The sequence below is a fragment of the Hirundo rustica genome, chromosome 2 (genome assembly GCF_015227805.2).
Source record: "Hirundo rustica isolate bHirRus1 chromosome 2, bHirRus1.pri.v3, whole genome shotgun sequence".
In the NCBI taxonomy this organism is placed as follows: domain Eukaryota; kingdom Metazoa; phylum Chordata; class Aves; order Passeriformes; family Hirundinidae; genus Hirundo; species Hirundo rustica.
Genome location: NC_053451.1, coordinates 54,406,413 through 54,424,078, shown reverse-complemented (window position 1 = coordinate 54,424,078; position 17,666 = coordinate 54,406,413). Strand labels below are relative to the sequence as shown.

The 17,666-nt window shown below is 36.5% G+C and overlaps 1 protein-coding gene across 2 annotated transcripts in view; it reads right to left on the bottom strand.

The window, feature by feature from the left end:
- Positions 1-17,666, bottom strand: part of KPNA3 (karyopherin subunit alpha 3) — a 47,257-nt gene that overhangs the window by 11,207 nt on the left and 18,384 nt on the right. For both annotated transcript variants that reach the window (XM_040054563.2, XM_040054565.2), the window contains 9 exons: positions 16,392-16,436; positions 8,243-8,332; positions 8,017-8,046; positions 7,865-7,917; positions 7,685-7,780; positions 5,529-5,614; positions 2,503-2,589; positions 1,928-2,097; positions 791-835 (listed from right to left, as the gene is read on the bottom strand). In XM_040054563.2, coding sequence (XP_039910497.1) covers positions 791-835; positions 1,928-2,097; positions 2,503-2,589; positions 5,529-5,614; positions 7,685-7,780; positions 7,865-7,917; positions 8,017-8,046; positions 8,243-8,332; positions 16,392-16,436 — 702 coding nt within the window. The remainder of the gene's footprint in view (positions 1-790; positions 836-1,927; positions 2,098-2,502; positions 2,590-5,528; positions 5,615-7,684; positions 7,781-7,864; positions 7,918-8,016; positions 8,047-8,242; positions 8,333-16,391; positions 16,437-17,666) is intronic.

Sequence of the window (17,666 nt, the reverse complement as noted above, 5' to 3'; positions counted from 1 at the left end):
AAACCCAACACAAGTGCTCAATTCCTTCTTCCCTAAACTAAAGGATCACTATAGGGATTTACAAAGTCCTGATAGAAGGAGGAGAAAAGCAGCTCAATATCCCTCAGTTCCTTTGTTTTGAAGTCCCAATACATAAGGCTTCATGAGGTAAATGCACTCCCAAGGACATTACTTGGAAAAATACAGGTAAACTTATGAATCAGGAATGTGGGATGTACTGAAGGATTAGTATTAAAAACATGAAGGTTGTCAAAGGTGCCACAAAACAATAGTTTATTGCTGTTTGTTTAAATGTATTTTCATATGCTATTTCTTTAATTAAATGTGGCAAAGTCAGGCACCCAGCAGGTTACAGAAGTCGGGTTTTCCCTTATGATCACAATATTTGACTGGACTGATACACAGAACTACGTGTAATTTTTTTACAAATACTACATATCATCTGTGCAAAATTATAAATTGGGGCAGAATCAACATGCAGCTGATGGTAAAGCTGGCACTTTCATTTTCTAGTGCTCAATTCAAGAGATCTTTTTAAAGCTATTTCAAATGTACAGGACAAAAAATGCCATCTTTTAAAAGAGGTATTTCAGAAATGCTATTTGCACTTTCTTTTTCATGCACTGAATGGCTACAATCAAATTAGTCTTCATATTTAATTACACATATTACCTAACTATACATAAATTAACACACAAAGCCAAGCTTACTACTTTAACACAATCCTGCAGCATTATCTTTCTAGAGAAAACAAAGAATCTAAATATCTAAAACTTTAGAAATTACTTACGTTTATATCTGTATGGTAAATGAGAACACACAATGCTGGCAAAATCTGCAAAGAAGTTCATCAGTCATTACAGTAGAATAAAATTGGTGGTAAGATCATGAATCCAAGTATTGCAATCACAAAGCTTAGCTTGAGTCTGCTTTAGTGTATTGTAATCACACACCTTTCAGCAGCTGGTCATTCCCTCAAAGTATGTATAAAAATATTGGTATTAACTGCATTTCAAAATTGTGAAAATATGAGACAGTACTATATTCCAGATACAGAATGTAGACTATTTGGTGGGAAAACAAGCAAATATCAGAGATAAGACACCCTGCTGCTACTTTAAAAGCGTTATCACAGACAATAAAAATTGTTAGCCTAATATCAATATATTGGATTAAAGTTTAGTTTTTTATAACCACATATGGAGAAATTGTAAAACTGGGCTGTGATAAAACTGCTTTGAACAGAGTATTTTATTTAGCAAAGCACTACTTGTAAAAGTTTCCCTGTTTCTCTGCTTAAGTTTTAAAATTCCATTTAAGTTTAGTTGTCAACAGTCATATACTTCACATGGCTTCAAAAACTTTATCTACACTTTTGAATTTATCTTAAAATCAAGAGCTTACAATGACAGTTCTAGTCAAATAGCTCCATTTTATTAACTGCCAACCCAATGAACTGAGCACTTGCTCTGTTTACCAGTTGAAAAGGATTTTCAGGATTTCTGCTCAGGTTGGGACTTGGCATTGACTGCATGTGCACAGAGTCAAAACACAAACCACACTACATGCCACAGATTACTTACGCTTTCTCTTGCTGAAAATAATAACAATTGAATTCCTCTATGTACAGAATCACATTGTAACCTTTTTTTTTAGTGAAAACATGTAATGCTTTCTAGTGTGTTAAGTTTTTTTGTATAGCTCATCACTTTAGTCTTACTCAGTTTCAGACGTTACAAATAACCTTCATTACAACTGTAGCAAGAACCATCAAATTGGTCCAATTATTTAATCTAACAAATGGTAGAGTGGCACAACATATGTGCAGTGACAAAAGACATGCAAAAATTCATAGTATGACAATGTAAAATATTTGGCCTCCAGCCTCGAGTATAAAACATTATCTGTCTCATAATTCTTTATTTACCTCCTGAACTGTCTCCATAGGCGGTGGGGGGTCCTTATTCCTGCAGAGATTTACTATGACCCATGTGACGTTCCGAAGGAAGGTGATGGGAATGGAGGGATTGATGAAGGACAGAAGAGGTTTGACAACTCCCAGTGATATGACATAATCTCTACACTGAGGACCATCACCTACAGAAATGAAAATTGTTGCAAAAGAAATTACATTAAAAATGGAAAATCTTGAAATGTATGCAATGACATGTTGGGATACTGAAATTCTATGTTTCCTCACCAATAGTCTACTACTAAAAGGTCATATTTAATTAAATATACATACGTAGTTAGGTATGTATATTTTAGGAAACACAAAATTTATCCTGTTATTATTTTGAACAGCAAGTGATACTATTATTTAGAAAAAACCCAGGAGCTAAGTATGTAATTCTGGCCATATTATATGCTTTAAAAAAAAAAATTGTATCAAGACACAGAATTCAGAGGAAACATAGTCTCTTATGATAATGCCAATGTTCAAAAAGTCAAGTTCTAAAATGAAATGCTCCCTGAATTCAAATCATCAAAACAACAAGTTACCTATAATATTTCCGAGAGCCCAGACAGCTTGCTCACAAACATTCTGATGAGGTGAATGAAGTAGTCTCAAGAAGAGGGGTACTGCATCTGCAGAATGCAAAGATTGGATTTGTTTAGTACTCGATATTGGTATACGAGCAACATTTTCACTGATTTACACAAAACACATTCTCCACCATGCCTTTATATATGTTTCTAACATGAAGGGTGCACAAAACCTAAGTTGAATATTTCTATATATCTCTAGAGAAGGGGAAAATAGACTTGAGAACAGAATTATTAATCAACAATGCTCCCCACATTTAAACATTTCCCCATATTTCTCAAAGTGTCCGGCAGGCCCTCCAGTATGCACGTGTGACGTTTCATGTCCTGGTAATTCAGATTTTCCAGTTATCTAGGATCACAACACATACCAAGGAGAATGACATGCCACCTTGTGCAAGCGTGCTTCATATCTTGACTTTAAGAAAATAGCGTCCTCCCAAGAGGTGGCTATAGTTAGTTTCCATATGCAGTGAAGATTTACATCCATCTGCCAGTCCCAAGACACGTTTTAATTTGCTCTTATATAATGCCAGCAACATACCAAATTAAGGAAATGGTACTGATTTTAGATATCATTCTCTGTGGAATTAAATATGTTTGATAGAGCTAAGAAGTCATTCCATTACTATTCCCATGCACTGTTTTGCTTCAGACAACCCACACTGCTTGAAAGACAGTAATTCTTGCAGCAATTTTTTAAATCTATATATGATTATACTCATCCTATAGTCTGAATAAACTAGATCAATTTATATACTGTTAAAGAATATTTTCCTTGCAGAAATAGCTTCACAAAATTTTAAAAAGTGCAACAGTTTGTGAGCAACTATGAATCAATATTGTGTTGATATTGTAAAGTAATAATAAGCCAAAACTCTGATGTATTTTCCTGAAAAATACCTCTGTATTTTTGAAGAATGAAGACAACCTAAAACTCCTTCCCCACCCCAGATAAGTGATTCAGCCATTGCCTATAACTGACAAGCAGGGACAGCAACACACTTGCTTAAAAACACTCACTATTGTAATAATCATCCCACTTCCATTAGCTCAAGTGGAATATTTTAGCTTCCATCTCAGCAATTACTGAGATCACAACAGTCATATTTGCATTCAACATTCTTCAGAGAAGAGGGTCAACTATGTAGTTTATATTACACTGCAATCCTGATATGCTTTCAAAACCAGGAATGAAGTTATTTCATAATAGCACTCAGGCAGGAGAACATGAGTTGAGGGTATCTGACCTACCACTCTCAAAAAATTAATTACTCCTGCTCCAAAGTGGCTCCTGCCAAGAGCTGTTCTGTGCATACAGTACTTCTCCTCTTTTGCTGGGCCTTCCAAGTACCATCTGTCCCTCCTGACTGCAGGAGGCTGCCTTTTGTATTAAGGTTCCATCAGCCTCTTCTGTAGCTGCAGGAATCTATTCCTTTGTTTCCTCAAAGCCTTCCTTATCTAAAGAGAAAAAAGCTGGGAGACTGTTTTCCCTTGGTCATCTCCCAGTCAAAGCGGCAAGACTTCACAAGTAAAATGCCTTTTGATTCTCTGAAGTAATTTAGCAAATTTTCTTCTTTTCAAGCATTAACTAAACAGATTTTGGGAGAAACAGGTCCCAACTTGACCTTCTAGCCATTGTTCAGATAAAAACACTTATAATTGTGCTGTACATACTTTTATTCTACTTTTAATTTTAACTTTGAGATTTTTTTCCTGCAAAGCTAGTACTATAAACACCCTTTCTGATAGCTTCAAACAGGACAACATTGCGGGACACAAAAAAGAAAGAAAACAATGACTAACCAATGAACAAGTTGAGAAGGAAGAAAAAACTTGGGAGTAGTTTTTCAAAGGTACTTAGACACCAGAAAAGCAATCTAAAAACAGAGGTGCCCAAATCACATCAGGAATTTTTAAAACAAATTCAAGATATTTTATTTTTTTTTAACGCCTTTGGATTTTTATCCAAAGTTCATTTTGGTAAGATTATTTTATCCAAATCTTATTTTGGTCAATACTACTACTACTACTACTATTACAACTACTACTACTGCTAAAAATAATTCTGTTGCTCCAATATCTTAACTAAACAGAATCTAATGATTTTTCAGTTATTTTATTAGCCATGAAAACATACAAACTAGCATTTTCATTTGAAAGGCAAGTTCGTACACTTAAAAAAAAAATCAAATAAGTAAGTCACCATTTTCCCATATAAAAATGAGAATATGAGTAAGTCAAGACAGCCTATTATATATTTGCTTATCTATAATCTACTGTTTAACGATGACATATTGTATTTAGCATAAAGGTGATTTTTTTTAAAATAAGTATGCTGATTCATAAAAGCTAAAGCTGTAATCCTGAAAAAAAATTAATTAACTATAATTTGATTGATTAATTCATCTTCAATTGACTTGAGAGTTTCTCTCCTGTCTCACTGTCTGGTTAAACAAGAAACAAAAGCAGCACAACAAACTTGAGTGTACAGGAGATCCTAATCATACAGACCAGGAAAGGATGGTTATTTTCTTAACAATGTATTAAATGTGCAACCTTACATAACTGTATATATTTAACATCCTTAATAACATTTATAAACACACCTTTGAGGCAGAATGAATTAATTCCTAACTCAAGTGTTAGTGACAGAGCAATTAATGGTACATGATTTCAGAAATCAAACCAAGAATGAGAAAGTACTTAGATTTTTGTCATGGTTACTGTATCATCTGCCATCCTCTATCTTCTTCATGGTTAAATCCTGTGTGGGATCCTTAACGTTAATTGTTAGTGACAAACACATTAATGGTTAAGAGTAAATATAGAAATCTTTGATAAATCTTTAGGACAAACATGTATTTATTACTTCAATGGTATTGAAAAGGAATTGCACTTGTTATCCAAATACTTTCTTGTTCCCACAATACCCACCCCCAGCGCCTCCTCCCCAAAAAACCTGAAGTTGTAATACTTACTTGACTGTACAACAGCTTGAGTCTGTGCAGAAGTGCCTGACGCTATGTTAGTCAATGCCCACGCAGCTTCAAATTGTAATGAAGGACTGTAATGAAAGAATTTTATATTAGTAAGTTGAAACATGATCTGAAGACTATTTTATGATTAATTTCAATATTACTAGCTGTATCCATGTCCAATCGTCTACATTTAGGCAGTACCACTGGGCTAAAATTTAAAAAAACTCGACATTTAAGCCTGGACTTTTCAGGGCAAAAGCCGTAAGAAAAGAGAGATCTTGCACTCTCTGACCTTTTGTAAACCATCCATCTCTCTGAATTAATATCAGTAACAAAGAAAAAAAATCCGAAGAGCCAATTAAACTTGATTCTTTCATCATTACATTCCAGACCCAGTGCAAGCTGGTATACTTGGATACAGACATTTTTCTGCACCATCGCAGACAGGGGAAAGATCTAGAATCAGTATGATAAAACAGCATCACACCTGACTTATTAAACACAGATAAAATTAGTTAGAAATGTCATGAAAGCTGGGAGAACATCTCTTTCAAGATGTCTGTTAACTGTTGTCTGTGCCAACAGTAGTTTAGTAAAACAGTTTGCATGAAAGCTGCTGTTCAAGCAAATACTAGAAGTTAAGAGTTCTACAAGCTACAAAAGAGTTTACAGCCCACGCTCAGTAGCACAACTCAAAGTGTCTGGATTTAGGAAGAACAGAGAATATTTACTGTTAGGTGACTGTTTCACCTCCATGGGTTTTGTGTCTTTATCAGTCATGTTTTATATATAGTCATAAATACCTGCTTCTTCTAAACTTTTTTGTGTATTAATTTCCAAAGCAATTTGAGGTTTTATTGGGGATGGAATTGCAAATGAATTAAACAGGAGGTAAAAACAAGTCGTACCTGTCAGCTGCTACCTATAAATCTTTAAATTTCAGGATCAAGTGCACTGAAACTCTAGTTTTAGTTTAGTCTCTTTTTTCTTTCTCTTGTGATAAGCTTTCAAGTATAACATGAACAACAGCTTTAATAATTTGTTATGAAAAGCCTTTTCAGAGTTTAACTCTACTAAATATTATATAGCAATCACGATTAAAAGGATTGCTTAAAAAATGTTGAGTTCAATTCTGAAAGATTTATTAAACATTTACAAGGGTAAATCATACAAAAACTAGCAGAAGATTCAAATTAAAAGAATTTTCAAAGCACTGAACCATCTAATTCTAGAGCAGACAAGCGTTCATGACTCATTTTAAAATGCTCTCCTGATTTGAATGTTATTGTCAGCTGCCTTCTAAGCAACTGTTTTGTTAAACAAGCTAGGAAAAAAAACCCCTACTTGCAGCTCATAGTTTTGCAGCCATCAAAATATATTGAAAATACCAAACCATATTTTTGAAGTTCCTAGCTCTCATAGCCACAGAAATAACATTGAAAAAAAAAAATACTATAAATACATTCATGTCTGCCTGAGATCAAAGACAGCCGAAAATATTTACCTCAATTGTGTTAAACCCTATCTATCTGAATCAGGGGCTCAAGATTTGTTGAATATGGCATGTTTTGTTTCTCACATGTCATTAAATGCTTGCAGTTATATGCTCAGTGTTCTCTACCTTCTTTACTGAAGCTCTTCGTTTTCCAAAAAAGACTCAGAGAGCATGCTCACCATGTTCTATCATCACATAAGAGAGCAGCAGAGAGCCAGAAGGAAACACACCTTGCAGTGAGAAGAAACCAGAAACTTAAGCTAATAATCTTAATGGAAAATACAAATATATTCTGGAAAAGACCCCTGTGCACAACCAGGAATGTTCTCTGCCTTCATGTACATACACACAAGAACCCTGTTGCAGGTTTCTTAAAAACAGCCACTAAAAGGCTGAAATATTAAAAACCAATGAGAAATGTAGTAAGGTTTTCTCCATCAGCTGGATATGCTCCACCAAGCTCTAAAAAATTAAATTACATTTCAGTGGCAGAATAAATAGTCCTAGCTTGTGAGAAGGAGAACTTGTGATTTCTTATCATGGAATGTGATCCACCGTGTCAGATTATATGATGCTGGAATCCTCAGTTTTATTTCAAAAAATGATTGTTTTTTAAATACAGATTTCCAGTAACAGTGAAAAATTTTAAAAGAATACTTACTTATCATCCCTTTCTAGGCATTTTACCAGAATTGGTAAAATTCCAGATTTTATTAAGTCATCAATAGGTGGATTTCTGTCACTGGATAGGAGTTTTCTGTGAAATCAAAAGTAAAAGTAAGTAACTTTCATAACAAAAAATATGCATAAATTATGTTTTCATATCTTTATTTATCTTTACCTTGCAGCTTGGACAGCACTCAGCTGGATCACTGGGTTGTCACTTGTGGCGTTCTGGAAAAAAAAACAATTTAAAAACCCAGTAAAAATTAAAAATGCACAGAACACATCCTTCCAATTAAAAAAAGAAAAAGAAAGTTAAATGTAACATACCTGAAGTATAGCTTCTAGTGTTACATTTTGCTTGAAAAGTAAAAAAAAAAAGCGTTAGTAATTTTGCTGATATATTATAGCCTACTTAAACATTTAATACAAGCAAACTTATTTTAACAGTGTATCAGTTCATAAATTTGCTTTCAAATAACTGCAAGATTACAGAATACATTGTTTAGAGACATCACCAAGGTTTTAAAAGTAATTCCAGAATTAAGGAACTTACTGCTTTGAAGTCAGCATCAACATCAGAATCTTCTAAGCTTTCCTCCTGAGGAACATTTCTTTTTTTCAAAAGATGTTCATCTCTTTTGTTCTGTAAAGAAATGACAAAAAAATAAAGCCACTTTTAATGCTTATTAGTACAGGGAGGTGATACACAATGGATCCTTTCAACATGTAAGTATAGATAAGGTTGCCTTTAAAAAAGGCATTTGTAACTGCAAATAGAATTCGCAGTATTTTAGCTGTAAGAATCTGGCAGCTTGCTAATCAGACAGATCTACAACAAATCCATGACATTTGAATTAATTAAAACTTACAGTCTGGGGATCAGTTTTCTAGCCGGCATTCATAATGCTCCTAGCTCTGCATGACATTAACATTTAGCCACACCTAACAGAAATTCTTTTTCAGTGTAAGATTATTTTTCAGCTAAACCTGTTTTGAAGCTCCCATGTCACATCTATTTGTATTTTCTGTGTAAAGTAGCATGCTCCATGCACACTGGCCCTTGCAGTATTTCCCACTCATGCTGTTAGCCTAATTTCTGACTTAAAACAAGACACCCTCCAGTCTTAGCTCCTCTAAGGAATTACAAAATAATAAAATTATCTTTTCAGTGGTAAAATACCCATTTAACATTTCATTTTAACATTCCTAATGTAATGAAAGACATAAAACAGTAATTTAAAAAGAAAGAAAAATAAATCATCAATTGTTTACCCTTTTTTACAAGTTTAAAATGTATTAAAAGTATTATACCAAAACTATGAAATGGTATCTTCTAAATTTTAGACTTAATATTTTGTTTGGTATGTCTAGAGCTACAAAGACAGAAGGGACAATGGAAGATGATGATGATGCAGTACATCTGAACACCTTTTTATGTTTGGTTTTGTTTTTTTATAAGCTAATTAAGATTTAATTCTTTAATGCTGCAAAATGTTGAAAAATAATAAGAGCTAGCTCTAACATCTAGAATAAATCTAGTACACTAGCACGGAAAGGGAGGCTTTTTAGTCTCTAATTATCTGATAACCACAGTACTCAATAATGAGATTTTATTACACCACAGCTTGTTTTAAAAAAGCCTCTGAACAGAATGTGTTGAAGGGTCCCCAATATTTTATGTTATATAAAACAGCAATTCCAAGGACTCGATTACCTTTCAGATACCTTAGAAAGAACTTAAATCAAGTTAGAAATCTTCCCAACCAATATGTTATTTTTTTTTTTCAGCTAAGACAAAGCTAGAACAAACAAGCATGAGAATAACCCTTTAATGCAGAAGACAACATCCCACAGACTTAGCATAGTTTAATTCTAGTCAAGTTTTAAGGACAGAAACTAGATCCTCAAGGAGTGCCTAGACCGGCTGTGGCAGCCTCTCCAGAGCCATGCAGTAAGGGCTGCATACATGGATCACATCCACACAGACAAGCACCACAGGCGCTTTGGTACCAAGAGGATCTGGAGAGAAGATGGAAAGGAGCAGGCAGTTAAACACAGGCACACTGCATCAGGCAGGAAAACATTAACTGATGGATTCACCACAAAGATGTAATGCCCTGTAATGCATTTACCTGGTTTTCCCACACCAGACACTGAGCTGAACAAGAGCCTGGCTTGCTCCTGTTCCAGTAAGCCTTCTATACCTGCACACACAACTACCCAATCCTTCAGCACCGTGAGCGTACCTCAGAGAATGCCTCCTCCTGCTAACCTGAACCAAAATAAGTACAAGTAGCAGTCCATATTCTAAGGCCAAGATACTACACCCTCTTAAAGAGAGAGAAAGAAACTTCACAGGACATAACTGACCACAGAATGATGCTGCAATTTCTGTGATTGGAGGCAATGTCTTGAGGCCCATCAGCCGTATGGTGTGATGGGCTTCAGAAAAAAAATTACCTCAATTTCCTTGAAATTCCTTTTCAAGGAAAGAAAGAAGGAGCAAGAATGCTCCTGTGGCTACTCACTGTTTGCAGGTGGCTGGGTTGAAAAACAACTATCAGAACAAATACAGAGGAGCTTCCGCAGCAGCCTGAGGCAGAGAGGCTAGTACTTAACTGAGAAGTACGGAAAGTTTCTATTCTGATTAGCATTTCTTACAAAGTCCAAGTGTTCATGAAACCTTTCAGTCTTAAACAGTGTCTCTAAGGCTATCTGAAATAGCTCTGTCCATCTGCAAAAGTTCCAACCCCTGGACAGCTAAACTGCTCTCTCCAGTAATTTTACAGGCCAATCACCCTCCTACGTAAGGTAAAAGATGATTTGCAGCGTGCCATGGCTTTAAAATGCTTAATTTTGACATATTGTAACAAACTCAAAAAGGTTTTGCCTAAATCTAAGCACCAGCCTCTTCTGTAGGCTCGTGAAAACAAAGACAAATGAACACACCTGGATACAGCTGTCCTGATCAAAGCCTGGCAAGAGGGCCCTTTCAGAGGCAGAGGCGTCAGAGTGGAATGGCTGATGAAGGGTAAAACCTTGTCACAAACAGAATTTAGCAGGTCTCCTTCTAAAGGGAACCATGAACCACGTGTGCTATGTACAGTAAGAATGGAAGTTCATAAACAGGTGTTCAGCTGCTGGTTGTAAGCACTGCCTACATTCTGGTAGAATCCCACTACAGCAGCCTACAAAGGTTTCCTTACAGACAACAGGCATTGGTAAACATGTCAAATGAATAGATAACAGTAATAATAGCAGGAGTGCACTTCCTTGTCCAGTTTTTATGACAGATGCCCATCATTTGCTTCACTGACACTGGCATGGTCAAGCTATATGAACAGTAAGTATTCAAGTCCTGAAGATCCATCTTCTTGGAAGATGGCCAGAGGATTAAAAAAAAAAACAACACAGACCAATGCAAGCAAGTTTCAATGTTAAAAAACATGATTTAACAGAAGACTGACTCCTTGTGGATAAAGGAAACATCCAAAAAGCTCTGCTGCATTGCACTTAGTACTAGGGAACATGGCCAATGGGATGCTCTAATGGAACTGTGAAAGGTGTCAAATATGAATTTCTACATATTTTTCAGCATACAGAAAAGCTCTGTGATGAGTGTCAGCTATTGTGAGGCTTCAAGATTAAAAGGGAAAAGAAATTAACAAGAAAATCTTTGCCTGCAGATAACAAATACCATTACAAAGTGTTTCTTCATGTCAGGGGAAAGTTTAGTAGCTCAACAGCCAGTAGAAGTTCTTGTGGCATGAAAGTTAAGATAATTACTTTTGAATCTTCTGAGGACAAAAAAGCAGAACTTCAAGCACATTTCAGCATTAGAAACTGGAGTTATTAATGCTAGCCAGTATTAGATATACTCACAGATGACAACATGCAGCTCTTGCCCCTGCAATTACATCCAAGGAAAGGCTAAGGGTTCAAGCCAGTGATGGAGGCAGATTCAGGTTTCCTGGACATCCCTTTTAAGCTACCACTGATTCCAAGATTCTTCTTTAGGTAAAGCATACAGCTACAGACACAGAGTTAGAAGATGTAGGCAACTTTCCTACATTTGAGTCCTGCTAATTCACCTTTGTGACAACAGAGAGCAATCACAATGTTCCCGTTCAGTTAATGCTCATGTGTCTCAGAAGAGGAGAGGACTGACTAAAAATAAGCAGACACCAGTGTACAGCCTAAGCCCTAAGCATGGATTGCAAAGATTGAGACCTCCTAAGTCAGGGAACAGCAAGATCTCACCAAAACAGATTCAAGCAAGCCTCCAAAGAATTTCTTCATAGCCCTTTTCAACTAAGCCTCTAAAAGAAACCATTAGGAATGTAACTTTCCTCTTAGGGTATTTTTTTTTTTTAATGAATCAGTTCAGGCAGGGTAAATGGAAGTTCTTTTCAAGAATTTCAGCTAACACTTGATAGGGAAGCCTCCCAAAGAACATACTAATAGTGCTTCAGTGTCCCTGTAATTGTAGTCATTCTTCAAACCGGTAGACTTATATGTTGTACTAAAATATGCTCTTTACAGTGAATGAAAAGCTATACATACATACTAAACTGGAAAAGACAGTTAACTGATATAGGTTTTACTCTCCTGAAACTAAGTATTTTCTTTTTCTTCTGGATTTTCAGACTTACTGAGAATCAGAAAAAAGATTTTTTCCACCCTAGCACTCCCAGCAACATGAAGACAGATTCCTTTCTTCAAGGAGTCTTCTACTTTATCTAGGAGCTATCACAAACATAAGCAATCTTATTTAAGAAAGATCAGAGTAGGAACAAGGACAGTATGCTAGGGAAAGAGGTAAAAAAAGACATACGCCCATGACTCTTTAATTCACCACTTATTTAGCAAATAATTGCTTTGCCTTGCACCAAACTTAATTGGCAATTAGAGCTTTCATGAGCTCATGTCTATGAGCTCTCAGGGGCAGCTGAGTTTGCCAAGAAAGCCAAAAATAAACCTTGTGAGAGATCACGGAAGTTCTTAGGATTCCAGTTAGCATGACAGTATGCTGTGTTTCTGCTGAGTTAAGGAGTGCTAAGGCTTCCTTTGAGGGGTGACATCCAACTCAATGACCGTATCATTGACCTGGCTAAGGGCTACCCTTCTGTAGGCACACAAGTAGCCCAAGTCAAACTTCATCCTCAGAGAAATCCAAGCACCCAGGATCAAAGGATGTCTCAGAGCAATGGAGTTATGGGATTCATTTAGATATAGAACCTTAAACTGAATCCTAACCACTGCTAACCCACCATATGCCCCTTTAGATTGAAATTAACAGACTAAACCAATTAATCCCAGGGTCTCTGTTACTAACAGAGCAGCCTTCAGGTTTCTGGGATGCTGAAATCAAGTGATAAACACTAAATCAGACTTCACCAAGACACTGCACTGAAAAGTTTTATATTCTAAATCCTGATGCAGTCTCCATCACCTGACACTGACAGTGCTGAAACTGACACTGTTAAGTGTCAGGAAAGGGAGATTGCTATTGTCTAGGCTCTCAGACCTGTTGCTGTACAAACAATATAATCAGAGACCAAGATTATCTTTCCAGAAATCTAGTACATCCATTCTCAAAATGCATGGAACACAAAGCCAATATGGAATCAGTAAAAGAGCACCTGACCATGAGGAGTGTCATCTGACTGGCTCATGATATTGACCCATGCCTCAACCTGGAATCTGCCAGAATACTCCTACCTTTTCCTGTCAGATAGCTTTGTTCATCTTTGTTAATTGAATTCCTAAACAAATAATAAATGATTGGGGGAAAAAAAAAAAAAAAAAAAACAAACAGGGAAGAAATAGCTTCTTCCTGAATAAAAGCTGTGGTGCGAAGATAGTGAATAGAGATAATATATTCTTGAAACACAGAATGCATTGCAAATGCACCTTGATGTCTGTAATTTCAAGAGAATAAACATCTCACACTGATGCATGCAGAAATTGTTTACTACTGTTCAAAGCCATGATTTTTTATTTATTCCATCTTACTAAACAGATATGTAAGCAATTTCATCAGATCCATTCACTTAATATTTATATCCACATTGATTCAAAAGATAAACCCATGGCTATGTAGTGCTTCAACTGTACAGATCAAGAATACACTCAATTCATCTCCTTTCTTCAAAGCCAGGTGTACATGCAGCATCTTGGTAGCTGGGATGGAGAGAAGACATCCCTTTCCTTTGAAGAAGCACTGGTGGATTACTAAGGTCATGCCAAAAATTTCCCGTATTTGGCATACTCACGCTAGAGCAGCAGTGTTAACCGTAAAGACAGCAGTAATGACATTACAGCTTATCCTTTCCACTGCTGGAACTTGATAAAATATATCCCATTGCATTTCAGTCTCAAATCTTTACTAGAAGCAAAGGTACAGAATCTCATCTGCCACAGAGTTCCCACAGCAAACCAGCTGCCCACCAGCACCAGCTGAGTTGACACACGCTGAATTTATTATTAAAGCAGATTTTTTCTGGTCTCTGCAGTGAAGATGTTTAACCAACACTCCAGAAGAACACCAGTTCCTGCATTTAAGAGCGCTGCAACTGCTATTCACTCTTGATTTACAGTCTGACCTCTACATCCAGTGCTCAGGCTTCTCCTCTAAATCTGTAAGTGATCTTTGCATGTATAGTTTTCAGTGAGAAGTCACTGGCAGCTCATAGGCTTCCTCCTCATTTTCACTCACATATTACTGGCACATGCTGGATTCCTTCCACACATCCTTGCCTTAAGTGTTTGACTTGCTCCCCACCAAGCTTCTGTAATAAACTGGCCTTGAAATTGTGATCTGTTACAAAAGCCAATCATAAGAATTAAATTAAAATTAAAATTCTCACTTTGTACTGCAACGTTCTCTCCAAAGATTGCACTGGAATACTCACACTCCATCTCAATTTAATGAGCTGTATAAGGATATGCTGCATTAGTTAAGCCATCTTTTACAAGTTTGCTTTGCTAGCAGGCAGAGGCTGCCCAAGCGCTATGAATTACTCTCCCAGTCCAGATTTCAATTATACAGTGAATTTTACACCAGTTCTGAACAAAGAGGGCCTCTAACATGTCAGCATAAACTTCTATTGCTGATGGTTTTCCAGTCATCTGGATCAAATTATATTTCTTTGACTAATTATAATAGTCTCAGGATGAATCTGAGAAATAGTTATTGTTTATATTGTAATGAGATAGAGAAGTTTTTCCATAAGACCTGAAAAAACTAAGTCCCTCTTTCCAAGAGGAACAGTAGGATCCCAGGAAAATACTAGCACATGGTTTTTTGGTTGCTCCTACACAATCAGGTGATAAGTGCAGACAAAATTTCTCGAAAACAAGTCAAGCTGATTTCTGTCAACATAGTTTCTATTTACAAACTCTTCACTTTGATTTTAGCAAGGATTCTGTCTTCTCAGTTTGCAAATAATGAAAAAAAAAAGAGATGGAATTTGGTGGGTGTGCACTCCTAAGCAAGCACCGCTAAAACAGTCAAGGATTCAACTGGGAAACTGGAGATAAGCATCAAATGGGAGACCAAAAGGAGCTTGGGCTATACTGAGAATATTCAAACCGAACACTTATTGGGTCATTAATGAAAATAATAGAAAATACAGGTTATACCAAGCTGGAGAAGCCCTGAAACATACTGGGGAAAAGAATGGAAAAGACTGGAAAAAACAGATACAATTCAGAAGACAGAAGTCAAATGTAAAAAAATAAATATCTGCATTTATTTAACTACACAAACAAAGCAAACAACTACGTTTGCTTTGTGGTACTCTAAGAAGTGTACGAAGCATACACAGACTGTGTGCCTGTCAACAACATACTTAAAAAGAGGAATACTGTGTTAGGAACTGTTTTTCACTATTCCATTTAAAACTCAGCTACAGCCTACATCCTTTCAGATTTCTACGCTTCCAGAAAAACACAGGCAGTTTGGGTGTGAGAAGCAGCAACAAGTCAAATCTAAGAAAGAGAATGTTCAAGAAAACGGTGAAGAACTGAAGGTGTCTCAACAGGATAAAACTAAAGGGGCCAGTACAAAGTCCTCAAATACACTAAAGGTACCCTAATGCAGTTAGAAGTTTACCCTTTCTCTTAGCTTGTAAAACATCCTTCAGGAGCAAGTCTTTGAGGTGCCTAGAGAGGCTGTTGGAAGAGTTTGAAGGGCCAGAGTGTAACAAATGCTCTAATTAGGCAGAGCAGTAAACTAGATCGGCTCTCATACTCATGGATCTTCCCAGCCTTGCTGACATTTACCCAATATAGCCAAAATCTTACCCCCAAATTAACTCCATTTACAGCATGGAAGCAACAATTTTCAGGAGACAAAATAAATGAACAACCTCACTTTCTAAATGCTGAAACTCTCTTTTCCCATTCAGAGATTTTAAACATTTGAACAGCTGACAGCTCCACTGTACTAACTGGTACAGAAACTGAATATGGATAATTTCCAAGTGATATGCTGGAGTAAAGCAGTGCTATCCTGTTGTACCAAGCTTCGTAAATTGGATAAGAAAAATAAATTAGAAACTAGCTAGTATATTGAACAAATTTACACTTTTTCTAAGCAAGTTTGGGGCTATAAAGCAAAGCTTATGGAAAAATATTTAGTTAAGACACCAGAGCACTGTTAGCAAAGTAACACAGCTGAGAAACAAAAGCAGGCTCACCTTCCGCAATTCAATTGTAACTTCATTTCTGTGTCTTCTCATAGTCTGTAAGTAAAAAAAAAAAAAAAAAAAAAAATTAAGTCAAGAAAGTAGTATTCTGTTTTGGAATCAGCTGTTTCTAGGTAAAAAGTGCAGTTATTTATCAAAAGACAGGGAAAACTGTGCATAATTTATAACTCAGTCTTTCCTAGGAGGATGCACGTGTTTTTTGTGATGTTTTGCTTGGGTTGGGTTTTTTAATTTGGTGGCTTGTTCCCTTTCCCTTTTTTCCTATTTTTTTTTTTCTAATAATTATACACCATACAGAATGCTTTGTCATAAACCACAAGAAGTATCCCAAAAGTACAAAATATCACCTTCCCCATGGAGTTTCACTAGAATGTTTCTCCAGGTGTTTTCACTGCAATGACCCTCCAGGTGTTTATATTTGCAGACCAAAAGTAGCAGTAAATCCAGGTTAGACAATCTCATATTCCCATATAATCACATTCACAACCTAAACACACAACCTGCACTAGTTCTCTGGGCAAAATCAGTCATTACTGACAAAAGATGACTGAGCTCAATGCAACAAGACCAATCAGGCTTGTGGAAAAAGGAAATAAAGTATTAGAGTGGCACTGAGTCTCCTTAGGATCTATAGCCTAAACCCCGCAAAGAAAACCCAACCCTTAAGCACCTCGGCTCCTTAAAGATATTGGGCACTCAGAATGCATTCCTGACAATGCTACTGCACCTCTTAGATAAGAGAGACCAGAAGACTGAAAAAGAATTTTCGCCTACTGAAGACAATCTCCCAAGGTACATTCAACTATCAGTGGAAAAGACATGTACCATCAGAATGCAATTCAAAGGAGAACAGGACTGGATGACTGCTGGCAGTCCAGCAAGATCACTCACACTAACTAAAATTAGCCTTTTAAAATACTTTCTATGTCCTATCCTTGCTACTGACCTTCACCACCACTATCATGCTCCTTTTGAGTTAGGGCAAATAACTCCTTGAGAAAAAAAGTACCACTGAAGACCAGCAGTATACAATAAACACCAGTACTCCCCATCAGCCATCAAAGAAAATACCAAACATGCTAAAGATGAAGTACAGGCAGAAAAAAACCGAGCAGATTTCACACCATGAATATATACAGGACATAACTACAATAGCTTCACTTTTCTCAGGCAGTTTGCACAGCAGCACTATGGGCAGGGGTGCCACTCATAGACCAGGTCGCTCAGACCCCCATCCAGCCTGGCCTTGAACACTGCCAGGGATGG